This window comes from Amblyomma maculatum, chromosome 3 (genome assembly GCF_055883805.1).
Source record: "Amblyomma maculatum isolate TAMU_Amacu chromosome 3, ASM5588380v1, whole genome shotgun sequence".
NCBI classification, from domain to species: Eukaryota; Metazoa; Arthropoda; class Arachnida; order Ixodida; family Ixodidae; genus Amblyomma; species Amblyomma maculatum.
The window spans coordinates 90336735-90354205 of record NC_139346.1 but is presented as its reverse complement, the minus strand read 5'-3'; the positions used below and the strand labels follow the sequence as shown (position 1 = coordinate 90354205).

At 44.8% G+C, this 17471-nt stretch overlaps 1 protein-coding gene across 1 annotated transcript; it reads left to right on the top strand.

Annotated features, from left to right (window-relative positions):
• Positions 1 to 463: 463 nt before the first annotated feature.
• LOC146195258 (uncharacterized) lies at positions 464 to 16561 on the top strand. The gene is made up of 5 exons (XM_084596758.1): positions 464 to 667; positions 2019 to 2491; positions 3933 to 4119; positions 12285 to 12370; positions 16141 to 16561. The coding sequence occupies exons 1-5, from the start codon at positions 464 to 466 to the stop codon at positions 16559 to 16561; spliced, it is 1371 nt and encodes a 456-aa protein (XP_084452884.1).
• Positions 16562 to 17471: the final 910 nt, after the last annotated feature.

The window sequence follows — 17471 nt, the reverse complement described above, 5'->3', positions numbered from 1 at the left end:
GTAACGCAACGTAAGAATAGAGCTGTGTGCTCGAGCAAGGAATAGGGCAAGGTCCCATGTATAATTGCGAACTTTAAAAAAGTGCTTTATATAGGGTACTGAATTAGATAAGATGTTATTAAATTCACGCATTTTTTCAAAGTGCCAAATGCTTGAATGCTGACGGATCACAGGGTGTAAACTTGTACTGAGCTGCAAAGGGTAAAATGAAGAGGGGCTCATAATTTTAACTTTATTCGTTTCCTCTCGTTGCATACAGTTAGGGAAATATCTGCCATAGAAACAGTCTCCGTTTAAGCCGATGTGTGAATTTCGTCGTTTTGATTTCCATGCCAATATCACCCAATTTTTACTGCAGCAATGTTTTCATGTCCTTCCGCTTTATTATCTGGTCTCATCCACTGGCATCGTTGTTCTCCGATGTACATAGGAGTTTGACTGAACCATTCCAGGCGATCACAGCATGAGGCCGGCATTCCTGTCGCCAGAAGGAACTCGGCTGCCCAGGAAAGAGACGGATGCAGTGCTTGACGTTCCCGAGCAGCCCTTGGACGACGATTTGGGCTCGTCGCAGAGCTTTGCCTGGGAGGCATCCTTATTTAGAGAACAATTCCTGGTTCTGAGGTTCTACGGCCTCCCTTTCTCTGGCCTGGGCTTAAAACAGCATGTAAGTAGAGCTTTACAGGCATTATGCGGGCAAAAGCTAAAGACAACGACTGCCCGCATGCATTTGCAGTGCCTATACAAAGTTACTATCATAGTCATGATCTAGGTAGAAAGAGAAAAAGAAGATAGTTACATGGTATGAAGGATCACTGAACACGGGAAGAGGAGGGAAAGCCTCAGTTCGCAGGTCGAGCCAACGTTTCAAGTGGAATTGTGCTTTTCTGGGCAGAGCGACCATCACTGGCAGGGGTTTGAAAACGCTTTTGCTTCCAAAGAAGAAAAGCTGGGGAGTGCGAAGATGGTGAGAAGAAAGTAGGCTGAGTAGTGGTGTAGGGAAGCACGAGTGAAGGGAAAGTAGGTCAAGGAGTGAATAAAATAAAATGTTTCTTCAGTATGTTTTCCTCAGCCTGGAACCGGCATCTCTCATAGCATGAGTCGCATTGGGACACTAAACCCCACCAACCAAGCACAGTTGTTTCTATCATTATGGATAATATTTTTATCAGTGCTTTGAGACCTTCCTAGGCCATGCATATTCGTGTTTATGTATAATTGCAAAGGATGCTTAGTGCCATGCATGTTTGCATTCCCCGATGGAAATGTCAGTGCAATGTTTGCCCCTTGTGTTACAGGCTTTTTTTTTCATAGCTTTTTAAATATTGTTTTTTGTGGGTACCCTTGCTGCATTTAATCATCTTTTGTGAGCTTGATGAAACAAAATGGCGTTATAACGGATTTCAATTAACATTTTATGCCAGAATACGACCGTTCAAAAGCATTCGCATTGACTCCTGAATGACAAAAGACCTGATCACATTTTGCATCGTTAATATTTACATGCATGTCTCATTTCCGGCTTACACGTTTACTTTTTTTTACTTTTGGGACAAAGGCTTCGTTTCATTGTGTGGTAGCTGAGCCAGAATAGTGGCCTGATAATTACGACGTCATCACAGTGGTACATTGCACCTTTCAATGTGAATGAAAGTGGGCTTAGTCGGGAAATGTTAGAAAACGATTTCGAGAATTGTTACTCAAGTTAATGTCAGAACTCATCAAGCATTAAGCATTGATCTCGCCGCCCACTCTGTCCGAAAAAGAAAAAAAAATGAAAATCTTTCCGCGTTTGTAGTTTAATTATGACGGAGGCAGGAATGACACCGACGGAATGGGCGTTGCTAGCGCAATTCAGAAAGAGAAAAACGGTAAGGTTATAAAGAGCTTGAAAGGAACCTTTTCATTTCTTTATTATTTTAAAACCATTTTTATTTATTGACCCGTGCTCCCAGAAAATCTCTACTTGTTCTTTTTCTTTGCTGAGATATCCTTGCATGCTTTTGCATTTCATTCAGATGTACAGCAGCGGCATAAAGGACAGGCGACGTGAGCGGTTGGCGCGCGCAGTAAGCTTCGTGTTTCCTGCACTGTGCGCCGCCTACACGGTGCACTGTGGCACCTCGCTCCTGTTGGCCCTCAAGCGTGGCAGAGATGCAACGACTGCCCTGTTACCGGACACATCCGACATTTGCCGAGTAGCGGTGTCTTTCCTGACTGCCACCCATGCCGCACGAAACGGCGCCAAGGTGTTGGCCCTTGTGCACCAGTCAGCAGCAGCCATGTTCGGGGGGAGAGGCACCTCGCAGGTGCAGCGCGTGAAGCCCGCCGAATGGTCAGCGATGCGACGCACCGTGCTGGCGTCCACCTTGTTCGCCCTTATGAGCTGGGCGGTGTTTGTGGCTCTTCGGATCTCCACTCTCCGTCGCAGAGGCATACGCGAGTACTGCGACACATATTTGTACGGATTTGCACCATCCGGCGATAACAGGTGAGCCCCGCTTTCTATATACGTGATTCAAGCTCCTGTATACGGCTTAGAAAATTCACTGTACAAAAAGTCGCAAAAAAGTAGATACTAACACTGCACTCTCGTTTGTCAAAATCCATCAAACCCACGAGTCAGAAAAACAAAGGTGCGTGACAGTGCTTTTCGTTCATTCACTATACCGTTTTGCTTCTCTGTCGCGCCTGAGGGTTAGAAATTCCATTATTACCCTTTTGAAAACCGAGACGACATTGGCGCTGCTTATGTTGCAATGCAGCGTTTGTCGATTGTTTGGCGTATGCTATTTTAAACGGACGAAATACTGTGTTTATCCATAATATTTACCGTAACCACCCTCCACGCAAAAAAAAAAAAAAGAAAAAGTTACCCACAAGGTACAACGCTTTATAATGCGAACTTCGAGCGCAGGTATTGAGACATTTCTGTTTTGTAATATGATGAGCTAAAGAGTTTGAGAGAGATGTGCTCCCGCGTTTGTGCAGTTACACCGACTCTGTACTTTCCCTGTACTTTCCCACATAACCATCATTTAATGATGATCGAATATGTATGGAAATCCCCCAAGGATGAGTAGGTTTGTAATGATGAAGTAACTACTCATTATCATCCACTTAAGTGCCCCAAGGGGCTACAAAGGAAAGTTCTCGGTAACTACGCAGTGAAAGAAAGTCTCCTTACTCGTCCCTAAATATTGCCTCGTAGCGTTGCCAGGTGGCGCATGAATGAGGATTGAAGGAAAACGAAGTTGAAAGCACAGCGAAGTGTCGCTTGCGCTTTTGCGTCTGTGCTGCTTGCTGCCGTTGTTTCTTGGCTAACCCTCCTGTCAATAAAAGCTATCCTTGGTATCTCGAATCACCCTGTACGTGACAATATTCTATCAACACCGTTCCCAATTCGAGCAATTGATAAATTCGCTCTCTCCTTACCATCTGCTCAGCTGACCGTCCTGGTTAGCTGAGTTGGTAGAGCGACTGCCTCGGCAAGGCGATGGTCCCAGATTCAATCCCCGGACCAGGACTAATTTTTCTTTATCTACGAAGTTCCTGAAAAAGCTCTATAGCTTTGCTTTGTAGCCGCATGGCTGCCAATGACAATGAGTAATTACTCTCTTACAGTTAACCATAATTTAGCCAACACTAAAACCTTATGTCAGTTCTTGACCATTAAAAAAGGCGTCATACCCTTTAAGGGCATGAAGTGATCGTGGTATTGGCCCTCGACTGCGGCTCGCATTTCAAGTTCACCTTCATTTACATGTAAGCTTTTACTTCTTTACTCGCTACTCCCTTACCGAATCTCAAACAAGATCCACGACAAAATAATTATATGGAAACAAAGAGTGAGCTCAAACGAGAGAGCGATACGCCGCTCTATCGACATAGTGTCGAGATGCCGCAATGTGCGTGTGTTCCTTTTATCTCAGCGGCCCAGGGTTGTACGTGGCACCAGTCCTGGATGCCCTGCTTTACGGCATCGTTCTTGCACTTCCCCGTTGGAGCATGGCTCTGAACGTCTCCCTGTGTCACTTCCTGGGAGTTCTCGGAAAGCAGCTTTCTACCAGCATGCAACTGGCTTCGGAGACACGGGAACATCAATTGGCAGTCACCGAGGTAACATGGCGAATCAAAAATGACACAGTGTAGGCGCTAGAGATATTTTCGGGCATACCTTTAATGGTAGCGATTCCTTTAATTCTTCTTCTTGTCATGAAACTCCCGCCAGAGTTTTTTTAAAGGATCAGTAATGGTCACTAGAGGCGCTTTAATGATCGATTTGTGAGAGCTTTAGTGCAGCGCGAGAAGCAGTCCGTTATCGTGATCTGCCACAGCGCGTTCCCCTGCGAATGCGCAGGTAACCTTGTCGGCGCTAGGTGCCGCCACATGCTCGAAGTAATATCTCTAGCGCCTACATTGTTGTGTTTTTGATTACCCATGGAAGACTGGGATTACGAAAAGGTAGAACTACTCATAAGGAGAAAAATTAAGGAGGTTAAAGTAGCAAACTGCTGGAATGGAAGGAGGAAGCCACAGAGCTGGTGGAATAAGAAAATCAGGGAAGCAATTGTACAACGAGAGGCAAAGAAAGCACAGGTATCTCAGGAGGAAATAGACCAAAAATGGAAATCATATAGACAAAAGAAACTTGATGTACAGGCCCTCGCCTAAAGTAAAATAAAGCAGTCCACCGATCGCTGGATGGCTGAAATACACAATGCCACTAGAGGCGGACCAAGAAAATTCTGGAACCACATAGGCAGGCTAGGTAAAAAGAATAAAAGAAAGTAGTACCGGATTCAAGATAACGAGGGAAATTGTTTAAAGGGAGACAACGCAGTTAGCTGCATTACACAAGTTATAGCCGAGTCATTTAAGAGCGACAATAGGGTAATCTCCTCAAATCAGTAAGCAACACAAGATGGTAGAATACAAAGTAGCTTAGAACTGACCAATGTAAACCGTAAAAAGGCAGAAAAAATATTCCTAAAAACACATCTACAGGAATAGATGAAATTCCGATCAAGCTGGTTAATTTAGATTCATATAAAGGCAAAGGAGAAAAGATGCACATAAAAGCCTACTGGCCGATGCCATAACATCGTTAATATATAGGTTGGCCATGCAGGCGGTGAAATTAAAGATGCAAGCATGGGTAGAAAGTAACAAAATACTCAAGGAACTTCAGAGCGGCTTTAGAAATGGTAGGCGCTTAGAAGATAGCCTGTTCGTGCTTACCCAATGCATCGAAATATCTAGAGTGGAAAATAGACCTTTGTATTTGGCCTTCCTGGGCATAAACGGGGCGTACGAAAACGTAAACTAGGAAATCCTGTGTAACATATAAAAAGGAGAAGGTATCGGTTATAAGATAATAGAGTTCCTACAGAAAATATACCGGGATAACAAAGTAGAAATTACATGGGAAGGGATAAGAAGTACGGAAGATGTCAAAGGATGCAAAAGATTAATACAAGGTTGTCCTCTATCACCGCTGCTGTTCATGTTTTATACAATAAATCTGGAACGGAGGATACAAGAAACTATACCTAGGTTTCAATATGTCATATAGATTAGGCGGAGCGCCTCCCTCGTTTAATGGACGCAGACGATATTGTGCTGCTAGCAAAGATTCAGGAAGAATTGCAGACACTAGTTATGTATTGCGAAGACGAAGCGGATGCTCTGGGCGTCAGGTTTAGCGCAGTTAGGTCAGATCTGATGATTTTCAGCGGCTCAACCGATCAGGGTCTTATAATACAAGGCCATGAAATACGCACAGTAGCAGAATACAAATATCTCGGGGTTGGGTAAACGAAGGATTGAGATACATTGAAAAGCGTGAGCAATCACTCAAGGCAAAAGGGCAAAGAAATGCCGGAATAGTGAAGCATAAGTTATTGTGGAGATACAGCAGGTATCAAGTGCTGAGGGGTATTAATTATGTTGTCCGGGCTTACTTTGAGAACTGCGGTTTTGTGCCTAAATTAGGAGGTATACAGTCCACATTAGAAATAAATCAGAGAGCCGTTGGATAATTAGCACTAGGTGCCCACGGCAAAACCACAAATGAGGCGGTACAAGGAATTATGGGCTGGTCATCTTTCGAAGTACGGGAAGCTCAGAATAAAATATTATGCGAGAACCCCTGAGGAAATTGAACAGTAACAGACGGGCAGCTAAAGTATTTAAATACCTATACCTAAAAAGCATTGACTCCCAATGGAGGAAAATAACTAGGAAACTAAGCACTAAGTATGCTAGTCAAAAAGACGAAGGAATAGAGAGCGTTAAGGAACAGGTGAAAAACAGAGAAGGTAAAAATAGGATAAATTCGATGGAAAAGAAACAGAGTGTGGAATTATACCTAAGGCGGAAAAGGCAGATCAGGAAGGAAGCTTTCTGTGATAACTGAAGAGGCGGTGCCCTACGTTTTGAAGCCAGATCATGGTGCCTTAGAAGACATAGCTATAAAGAAATTTAAGAATGAAGATGATGCTTGCGGAGTATGTGGTAACTCCACTGAAACAATGGACCATATTGTACTGAAATGTATTGGCATCCAACCGGAGGTCGGTGCAGGCGCAGTCAATCTTCCTAAAACTCTGGGGTTTATAGATACCAGTGGCCGGGTGAATGAACCTGCGGTGGAAGCTAGCAAAAAAACGATTGGAAAATTGGTGGCTTATAAGCAGAAAAGTGACATAATGTTAATGCAGAAACAAAATTTCAATAAGAGTGATGGTAAAGGTAACCAATCTAAAAAAATATTTAAGATATAGGGGGAAAAATGAGCATGATAGCAACTGCTACCACCCTATTTCAAACGGGGCGCTCCTATATTCCATCCATCCATCCATCCATCCATCCATCCATCCATCCATCCATCCATCCATCCATCCATCCATCCATCCATCCATCCATCCATCCATCCATCCATCCATCCATCCATCCATCCATCCATCCATCCATCCATCCATCCATCCATCCATCCATCCATCCATCCATCCATCCATCCATCCATCCATCCATCCATCCATCCATCCATCCATCCATCCATCCATCCATCCATCCATCCATCCATCCATCCATCCATCCATCCATCCATCCATCCATCCATCCATCCATCCATCCATCCATCCATCCATCCATCCATCCATCCATCCATCCATCCATCCATCCATCCATCCATCCATCCATCCATCCATCCATCCATCCATCCATCCATCCATCCATCCATCCATCCATCCATCCATCCATCCATCCATCCATCCATCCATCCATCCATCCATCCATCCATCCATCCATCCATCCATCCATCCATCCATCCATCCATCCATCCATCCATCCATCCATCCATCCATCCATCCATCCATCCATCCATCCATCCATCCATCCATCCATCCATCCATCCATCCATCCATCCATCCATCCATCCATCCATCCATCCATCCATCCATCCATCCATCCATCCATCCATCCATCCATCCATCCATCCATCCATCCATCCATCCATCCATCCATCCATCCATCCATCCATCCATCCATCCATCCATCCATCCATCCATCCATCCATCCATCCATCCATCCATCCATCCATCCATCCATCCATCCATCCATCCATCCATCCATCCATCCATCCATCCATCCATCCATCCATCCATCCATCCATCCATCCATCCGTCCGTCCGTCCGTCCGTCCGTCCGTCCGTCCGTCCGTCCGTCCGTCCGTCCGTCCGTCCGGTCCCCGTCCTCCTTGGTTGCTAGGGCTACGAAACCCGTTCTGCGTTTGTATTCCGCCGCATCCGTGTAAACAACTTCCTGTCCGTTTCTTAGGTTTTTCGGCGGAGCTTTCGCTGTCATTTCTTCTACCCTCATTGGTGTACTGTGTGCATGTTTCTTGGGAGTTTGTGGGATTCTTATTTTGTTCCTTATGTCTGTTAGGATATTCTCAGTCAATTTGAACCTTGTTCGAAGTTCGAAGCCTACCTTTCCTAGCATATTTAGTCCCGATCGGCTGCGCAGGTGTTGTTGCTTTTGTGCTACTCTAGTAGCCTCTATGAGCTCGTCTAGTGTGTTTGAGATCCCCATGTTGAGAATTTTCGGGGTGGATGTGTACGGAGGGAGTCCCAGGGCGGTTTTGGCGCCTTTTCTAATTAGGATTTCAATATTGTTCTTTTTTGCTTTTGCCAGCCGTAGCTGTGTTGCCACGTATGTGATCCAACTTATTACGAATGAATGAATTATAGTCTCAATAAGTTCGCCACTTTCATTCCTGCGTGCTTGTTTGCTATTTTTTGATTAAACGATACGTCTGGCCTACAGTCGATTCCAGTTTTTGTATCGTTTCGGGGTTCTTACCGTTTGACTGGATCCAAAGACCCAGCACTCTAATTGGTTCTTCCCACAGTATTTTGCCCATTTACCGTTATCTTTATCCCGTGTTCCTGGGGCTTTATTCGTCTATTTTGTCTGCCGAGAAAGAGCACTTCTGATTTTTCGGAAAAGCATTTGAGTCCTATTTCATTTCGGTACGTCTCAATTTCCTCAAACCCTGTTGTGAGGGTCTTTTCGATGTGCGCATCGCTGCCTCTGGTGACCCAGAGGGTAGGATCGTCCGCGTATATTGTGTACTTCAGTCTTTCTATACCTGCCATTTTTTCGGTAGGTGAATCATTGCAATGCTGAAGAGTTGGGATAGGGCTGAGCCTTGGGGAGTACCTTCGTAAATCAGTCTTATACCTTTCCTTTCCTTCCCTCCTAGGCAGATATTACAAGTTCTATTTGAAAGGAAGTCTTTGACGTATTTTTATATCTTTCTCCCTACATGTATAGATTCTAGGCGTTCTAGTATGGCTGAGTGGTCAACGCTGTCGAAAGCTTTGGCCACGTCTAGAACGACTATTACTCTCGTGTCTAACGTTTGTTTGTCTAGTACTTGCTCTCTGAGTTGAATGCGGAAATATGTGCTCTGAATCCGATCATCGTGTCTGGGTAAAGTTCCTGTTCTTCTAAGAATGTGTTTAGTCTCATTTTATTTACATGCTCCGTTAGTTTACATACACATGAGGTAAGCGAAATGGACATATGGTTTTCTTGACCTAATTTTCGCCTCCTTTCGGAATATGAACTAGGTTGGCCTCTTTCCATGCAGGTGGAATTTTGCCCTTGTCCCAACATCCCTACATATACGCTGATAGCTTAGCTATTTGTGGATTATCCAAATTTCTTATCATGCGATTACTGATTCTGTCTGGATCCTCCGCAGTTTTTCTTCTAAGTATGTTTATTTCCACCCTAAGTTCTTCAATAGGTATGGGCTCATCCAGAATAGAATTCTCTGCGCTTTTGTACTCGGAGAAGGGAGTGGGGGCCATCCATCTCAAGTACCTGTCCCTCACTTGAGAGCCATGTTGGTCACTAGTACCTTCCTATATAAATGCGAGTTTCTACAGTTGTTGGCGTGCCTCATGGTTTGTCTTATCCGGGTCTAAAAGATGTCTAGACAATTTCGACTTATTAGCTTTGGAGTATCCGCGGTCCATGTGCTCGCAGCTGTTGCTCCAGTTTTGTCTAATTAAGTACAACGCATGCTTCTCAATATCTCTGTTCTGTTTGGACACGACCTAGCATTCCTGTGTTTCCCTGTTTCCGGCAAGCTTTGCTTCTAGCTCCCTTTTCTTGCACCACAGACCTGTTAAGCGCTTGTCAATCTGTTCTTGCACTTCGTCTGCTTTCACCTCTTCGGTGCCGTCTTTAAATGCCGCGAGAATGTCTATGCCCCAAGATGTTCTATCTGTGATTTCGCCTTGGTCCTCGAACAATGCTCTCCAGTCCCAGGGGCGTCGCGGTGCGGTAGCCCCGAGCGGTACATAAAGCTTTCCCCTAGCGTTAAAGTGAAATGTCATGACCAGTATTTTTCCAGCAATGCGTACGGTGTAAGGTGACATGTTCTTGCGTGTAAATGCAACTAGCGAAAACTTTTCAGTTGATATTTGTAGACCACGCATGTGGAAGTATTTCGCAACTATACTTGCCGCCTTTTGAAGCCTACCCTACGAAAGCAGCCATCGCTTTCTGGGAGTTATCATCGACCTAAATCTTTCGTAGACTCCCCATATTTCATTCATGAAAAAGAGGCTGACAGCAATTACTCACGTACTTGCCTTTATTGGGGGAAATCATGGCGAGCGTCCGTGCGGTGGATGCTACAACTATACCGTGCATTATTTATGGGATGTCTTCGGTACAGCTTACCTGCACTTGGAAATATAAAGAAAACTAACTTAGGAATTCTACAGAGCGTTCAAGCTCAAGCTCTGCGAACCTGCCTGGGATTGCAGAAATGTGCTTCTACGGCTGCTACCATTTTAATTGCACAGGAGCATCCCATATCTACCTACCTAACAGTTGACTCCCTGTGGGCACATTTCCGACACATCACTCGGGTTCCCTGTCATCATTTGGCCAGTCTTCCCATTATCAGGCCGCGTACATCGTTTGCAAAGACCGTTGATGCGCATCGCGCTACATTTGCGTCCCAGTTTACACCCGCATCTAGACCGTCCTCTCCACTATGGAGCATGCATAAACCACACGTGCTTCTTTCAATACCTGGGATCAGGAAGAAGGTCGAGCTATCGGCGACAGAACTGAAACATGAGTACCATGCAAATCATTTGCACGTCTACACCCATGGTTCAGTGAATGCCGTGAGTTCTTCAGGCTCCATGGTCATACCCTAAATTAATACAGAAATAAAAGTTGGGAAAATCACCAGACTTCTTCAAACAGGTGCAGAGCTAACCGCTCTTTGTGCCACAATTAGGCATATCAGTAAGCAGAGCCCCCAGCGGTGGTCTATTTTCACAGACTCAAAAGCAGCCCTGCAAGCATTAAAAGCGGATATTTGGCGTGAAGCTCATGAACAACTCGTTGCGGAAATGCGACAAATTAATCACTGTGCAATTAATGGAGGACATGAAATCATCTTCCAGTGGCTTCCAGGACACAGCGGCACAGCAGGCAATCTTCGGGCGGACGAAGTCGCACGAACAGCCCACCAAGACGGCGATTGTGTGTTGATTCCCTTTTCCCGGGAAGACGCAACGGGCAGGCAGGCTTCGCGAACTTGCGCCCTTGTGGAATTCTGGCCAGTTTGCGAACTGCCGCTTAAAATCCCTGGACCCTGACCTGAAGCTCCGCCTTCCACCTGGCCTACCCCTACGCGAAGAAAATTTGCTGTGCCTCTTGTGGGTTGATGTAGCATTCACAAACTCGTATTCTTTTATGATAGGCATGGCAAACAGCCCTACATGTACAAACTGTGGATGCGACGAGTCTATAGGCCACATTCTTTGTAAGTGCCCGATATACAGTGAGGAAAGGAAGTGTTTGTGCCGTTCGCTGGAGCATTTAACTGGACGCCTATTGAGTGAAACTAAGATTTTAGGTCCCTGGCCACGGCGATCGTCTGCGGCGAAAGCCTCCCAGGCATTGCTTTGCTTTATGAGAAGCAGCCTAATCGAAAGACTGAGTTTGCTATGACATGACTGTAACACGATGCGATGTGGCGTGTCTGTTATGTGATGGTATTAACTTCAACTATCCCTCTCTCACAACTTTTATATCCACTCATCCCCTTCCCCCAGTGCAGGGTAGTGAACCGGTTGCTTTTACTGGTTAACCTCCCTGCCTTTCCTCCTCATCTTCCTCCTCATGACCAGTAAGCACTGTAGGACTCTGGTGGCGACACCTGCTTTAAATGCTAAAATTTTACTGCAAAAAAGAAGGAAATTGAAAGTCCATAAAGAGGAAACGCAATTTGCGGTCTCATAAACCTTTAGTTCATTTGACGTTTTCAGCATCATCAGTCGTGACATTAATTATTACCAATAAGTCGTATACGGCGCGCGCTAGGGATTGTGACACAACTGCAAAATCGGATCTGACGAATATTGGAGCAGAAAGCATGACGTGCATGTGGATTCCACGCGGGCAATTTATGACACTATTTCGCTTACACTGCATAATATTAGCGGCGGAGGTTGCGTGTTGACTGTTTTTGTTAATGGTTCGAGTGTAGAGATTGTTATTTAGAATTAACCGTAGAGTAACTGATGACCAAGAAGCGCTAGTTTTGGAAAGTTCGTCCGTACAACCGTTTCGCTGTTTAGTTTCCGCGGTAACTTCGAATAAATTTATGACATTTGTTGCAGCCAACGAAACAGCCCTGTTCTATGAAACCATGCTTTAATAACGCCTTTGTGCGACGTCTGCAGGTTCGAGAGCTGCGTATGTGTCACGCTGCACTATGCCGTGCCATCGGGCGCTGTGATGACCTCTACGGATGGCTGCTATTCTTCTGGTATGGCAATCACTTTTCTCAGTGACAGACAAGGCTATTCCCTACTTGATGCTAAATACGATTTCTGTATAGGTTCTTACCTTTCGTTCGAACATACGCAGTGATGGATACACGGCACAGACTACTCTGCAGAGTTAAGCAAATTACGTTTGTGGATGCGACACATTGTTTTCTTTTTAGCCTGTATGTACCACGTACTCAAATACAACCTTGGCGGCACGGAGACCCACCCTCCAGCCCGTTCGGGCGTCACCAATGCTGTTTGGCTTCCTAAGGATGTGGAAGGGGATTCATGGCAGTACGTGTCATATATTGAGTTGCTCCTAGTAACCTCATTTTTGCTGCATTTTTTAATATTTCAAGGCCCTCAAGGCTCACCCATGTTCGCGATGCAAACGTTCCTTTAGTGCTCCCAGCTGGATATCCTTCCGGCGCAGAGTATCTAAATGTGAATCTCCAGATCGGGCGTCATGTTCGCTGTATATATTGGTCACAGTTTCCTCGGGGTTTCGACTGATAATGACCGGAATCTATTTATTTATTTATTTATTTATTTATTTATTTATTTATTTATTTATTTATTTATACTGCAATCCCAGGAAGGGATTTTCGCAGGGTGAGCATACAGAAAATAGGTAAGTACAAATATTAAGAAAAAAAAATCTGCAGAAAGTATCAGCGAAAATCATGTCATGCTTAAGAGGAACCAAACAGTTCGTGGCGGAAGCCATCGCCATTGGTCTCAGGTCCCGTTTTCCTCTCTTTCCACAATTTTTGCTTACAAGAACTGTGCAGTGAAAATGAGAACTTTTTCATAGGGCCTTATTCTTCATAAAAGATATTTTTTTTTTTGTTTTGCAGCCAGAACTATTGCCTTTGTGCCACCGCTAATCTGTTCACTGCGCTTGAGCGAATGCTCTCTAAGGTGCGGTGGCTTGCCTTGAGTGGAATCATTCCAGTAATATTCTGGATCAGGTAATTTGCGGTAGCAGCCCAATGAGTAAATATTACTTTGCTTTGCTTGTCAAAGCTTTTGTGCATTGTCAAGTCTGTTTGGTTCGTCTTCTGCAAAAGTTGCCGCTCCTGATTATCTTCTCCGTCCATTGTTTGCTCTGAAATTTAACCGTAAATACTGCGTGCGCGCGGTTGCTTTGTGCATATGGAAGGTTGCAAACTTCAAAATAAATTAGGATACTGTTGGCGGCACTAATTCTTGGGGCATATAAAATACTGCGCTAGGAAATTGATTAGGCGATTTAGGCAAGGGCTGACCTCAAAGTATCTTACCCTACCGGTTTAACCCTAGTTTCGAATGAATAATATTCACTTTTCATAGTTTTGCGTTTTTGATGTTAACTACCTCGTTTGAGGTATTAAGTGTTGCTTGCTTCCGAAGTTGGCAGAACTGACAGTGGTGCAAAGTCCTGCTTTAACAAACCTCCGCGTCAGCGTAGCGTAGAAGTTGCTTGTGATTCTAAGGGTCCCGTTTATTACGTTCCCGTCTGAATGATGCTTCCATTGTGACAGCTTCCCTTTTGTGACGGCACAAAAACTTCCATTAGACACGAGCGTCGCTTCTGCAAGAGCCTGGTGGCTTCAGACCAATACTGAAAAAGGCTTATATTTGAACGAACCGCATTAGGCTTAACGCACCAAAAAAAATCTAAAAATTTTTGGAGGCAATGTCACCCACAGTGCCACATTGTTTTAAGAAGGTCCCTTGTGTTTGTAAACATTCCGTTGGTGTTCAGTTCATCCCATACACCGGATGATTTTTTAAGGCGCTGGCCTTTCAGGCTCACGAGGAAAATATCGCGTCGGCGAGATTTCTCCGCGATATGTATAGAGAGATTCCGTGGGTGACAAATACAGGCCGTTACTTTCCTGTTAATCAATTATAGAAATCGTGTGGACTTTGATGCGCTCAACGGAAAGCAATTGATTAAAAATTACCAAAATGCTCAGTAGTTAGTGTGATGACTAAAATAACCTGCTAACCATTTGTAATGACTACTAATGACTTGCAATGACTACTAATGGCTTCTAATGGCCAGTATGTGTAACGACGGCTTCCAACGACTGCAAGTGATGAAGAATGACTAAATATGCTTAGTATTGACTAGTAATGACTAAAATGACTGCGAATGACTTGTAATGACCGGTATATCAAACGATGATTTGTAGCGACTACAATTGGTTAGTAATGACTAAAGATGCTTACTAATGAGTATAAATGTCCAAGATAACTGCTAATGATTTGTAATGAGCAATATGTCTAAGGATTTCCAACGACTGCAATTGATTAGAGATGACAAAATACTTAGTAATGAGTAGTAATGACTAAATGACTTCTAATGGCTACTGCTTCTACTATGCTTTCGCTCTTTACTTATTGATATTTCAAGTCACCCTGTAATTTTTGTCTCTGTGTAGTGGATTATATTTTTTGAATTGCGACAAGAACATCATTGCTGTCTGTGCATGCGCATTGTACAGAAAAACCTAAAATATGTCGATAACAGAGCATGTTGATTCTGCAGTTAAGTACATTTAAAATAAATAATCGAGGACTTTTTATTTTTTATTTCAGGCCGCAGTAGGATATTGCGAACCAAAATCCCTGGACACAAATCTGAGCACAATTTCTGTGTTTTCTTAATTGGCCTTCTAGTTCAAAGTATCGAATGCCACAAATGGGCTTTTAAAAGCTCTTTGGATTCGTCTTCCCACATTGATTGTTTAATTAGTTGTGCCACTGTGCGTGGTACTGCCGCCAAAACTAAGTTATCTCATTCTGCAAGAGGAAATACACAACAGCGTCTGTTATTTATTCGTATCAAATCTAGTTATGTCATTTTATATGTACGCTTTGCGGAAAGCCCCAAAATAGCTTTCAAGCACCTATTCTTGCATTCGATGTTTATAGGCACATGGACGATTGAAAAATACTAATAACCTAACCAAAAAGCTATTGAACATTGTAAAATATACGACAAAATATACTGTAGCTCTATTGCAAACATTATATTTTTCTGTAACTTTATCGGTCGTAGTTTTCGGTTACCTGTATTCTCTAGTGCATTTCTGTCGTAGCAACAGAAAATCATGAAGTTTGTATAGAAATATCTGCTGTAACAACAGCTTCCCAGGCAAATTCTGCCTTGACAGCAAAAAATTTCCTGTATTTTTTCCGGCCGGAAAGACGTGGATTTGATGTTGAATGTATTCAATTGTGGACACAATATTTCTCAATAAAATCAAAATACAGTGGTCGACTAGATGATTCAGCCGACGTATTCATATAGTCTTTATTCTCTCCCCGGCACATATGACCCCTCACTGTACACTCCAAGTGCACAGACCACACTGAAGTACCTAGCGCAGGGTTTAGGAAAAAGGAAAAAGTCTACAAACGCCAAAATAACATAACCCTCTATCCAGCAGCGACATACCTTAATGTTGGGAGCAGCTGCGTAAGTTTGTGTATACTGCTCAGTGAAGGGAACATAACGGTTAAGCTAGCGAAGTGGCGACGCCATTACAGCGCCTCTTAGTTGCTATATTCTTCATGACGTAGCGACGTTTATCAGAAGACCAGTTACGAGCCTGTGCCCAAACGCAGAAAAAGTGGTATGGACCTACCCGCAGCCGCCCAAAAAGCACCCTAAAACGGTGGTCATAGGCGCAATAAGCCTTATTTTTGATTGCCGTCCTATAGCCAGCGCAGAAGCGACATGTGCTGACGCTGGCCGTCTAATTTTGCGTTGAAGGTGCGGTGACGCCGTGATTTGCTTCGTGTTCGGCGTACCCTGGATCATGGCCCAAGCAGACGTCGATGACTTCAGTGGCTATGCAGCGGCGTCGATTGACGTCACGCTGGGCGTGCTACTTCTGGTAGCCGTCTTCGTGGCTGCCTCGGAGCCGGGGCGCCTGGCTAAAGAGTCCCTCACTCCGCACGTGTTACGCCTGTCATGCTGCCAATCGGTCAGTGGGGTTGACGGCCCACGAAAGGAGAAAGAAGTGGCCCTGAACCAGGAGCTGCTGCTACTGGCCACGTCTGTGCGAGCTGCTCGTGTCGAGATGAGCGGCTGGAACTGCTTCGACGTTCACCGAGGCACCACAATTACCGTTCTGTCCATGCTGGCCACGTACGCTGTGATCGTATACCAGATGCTGCACCATATTGATTAAGAAACGGCTTCTTTCATTGTGTTACGAGCACACCATGTTTATTATCTCTTAAACTGACTGATCAAATTTGTTGTGGGTAGAGCAGCACCCGGAGAGGCACTTGTACGGGAAGCAAAATAGTGTTGTTTAGAATCAGTTCCAGTAGCTGAGTCTCACCCTCATCTTTTTATGAAGCTTGGTTTTCTTGAGTTATGAGTTATGAGGGGGTGCCTCAGTTCGCAAGCCCAGCCAACGTTTCGACAAGGGGACTTGTCTTCGTCTAGGCAGCGCGATCAGCTCCGTCGGCGTTTAAATGAGCCCCTGCTTCCTGAAATGAAAATCACTTGTGTGGTGGTGGTGCAGTGGTAAGACGCTCGACTACTGTGACGGATTACCCGGATTGGATCCCGACCGCGGCGTCTGCGTTTCGATGGTGGTGGTGGTAGAAAGAACATTTATTAGCTATACAAGGGCCAGGGGGTATGTGTGGAGCAGCCCATAAGGGACCGGGCCTTACGAGCACTAGGTGGAGGTTCCTAGCTTGGGACGCCAGTGGCGGTTGCCCCGGGCGCACCCGACTAAGGTTTGTTGGGCATGGAAGTCGTGGCAGCCGAGCAGGATCGCCTCCCAGTCCTACCGGGTTGGGTTGGGGATGGGGTGGATAGCCGGATTGGAGGGGCAGGACCACAGCATTTGATGTCAGAACACACCACTCCACAGTGTGGGCAGCTGCCACTAAAGGAGGGGTCAAAATGTTTTAGGGCTGCCGAAAACAGCAATGCATTGGTGAAAAGGCGGGTAAGGAGCTGCTCATCTGCCTTTTTGAGGCCTTTACATGAGCTGGGGTAAAGGCGATGACAACTTTGATAGTGTATCGTGGTATCCTTGGAGGTGTAGACTAGATTAAAATCGAGTTCCTGATCGGGTGGGG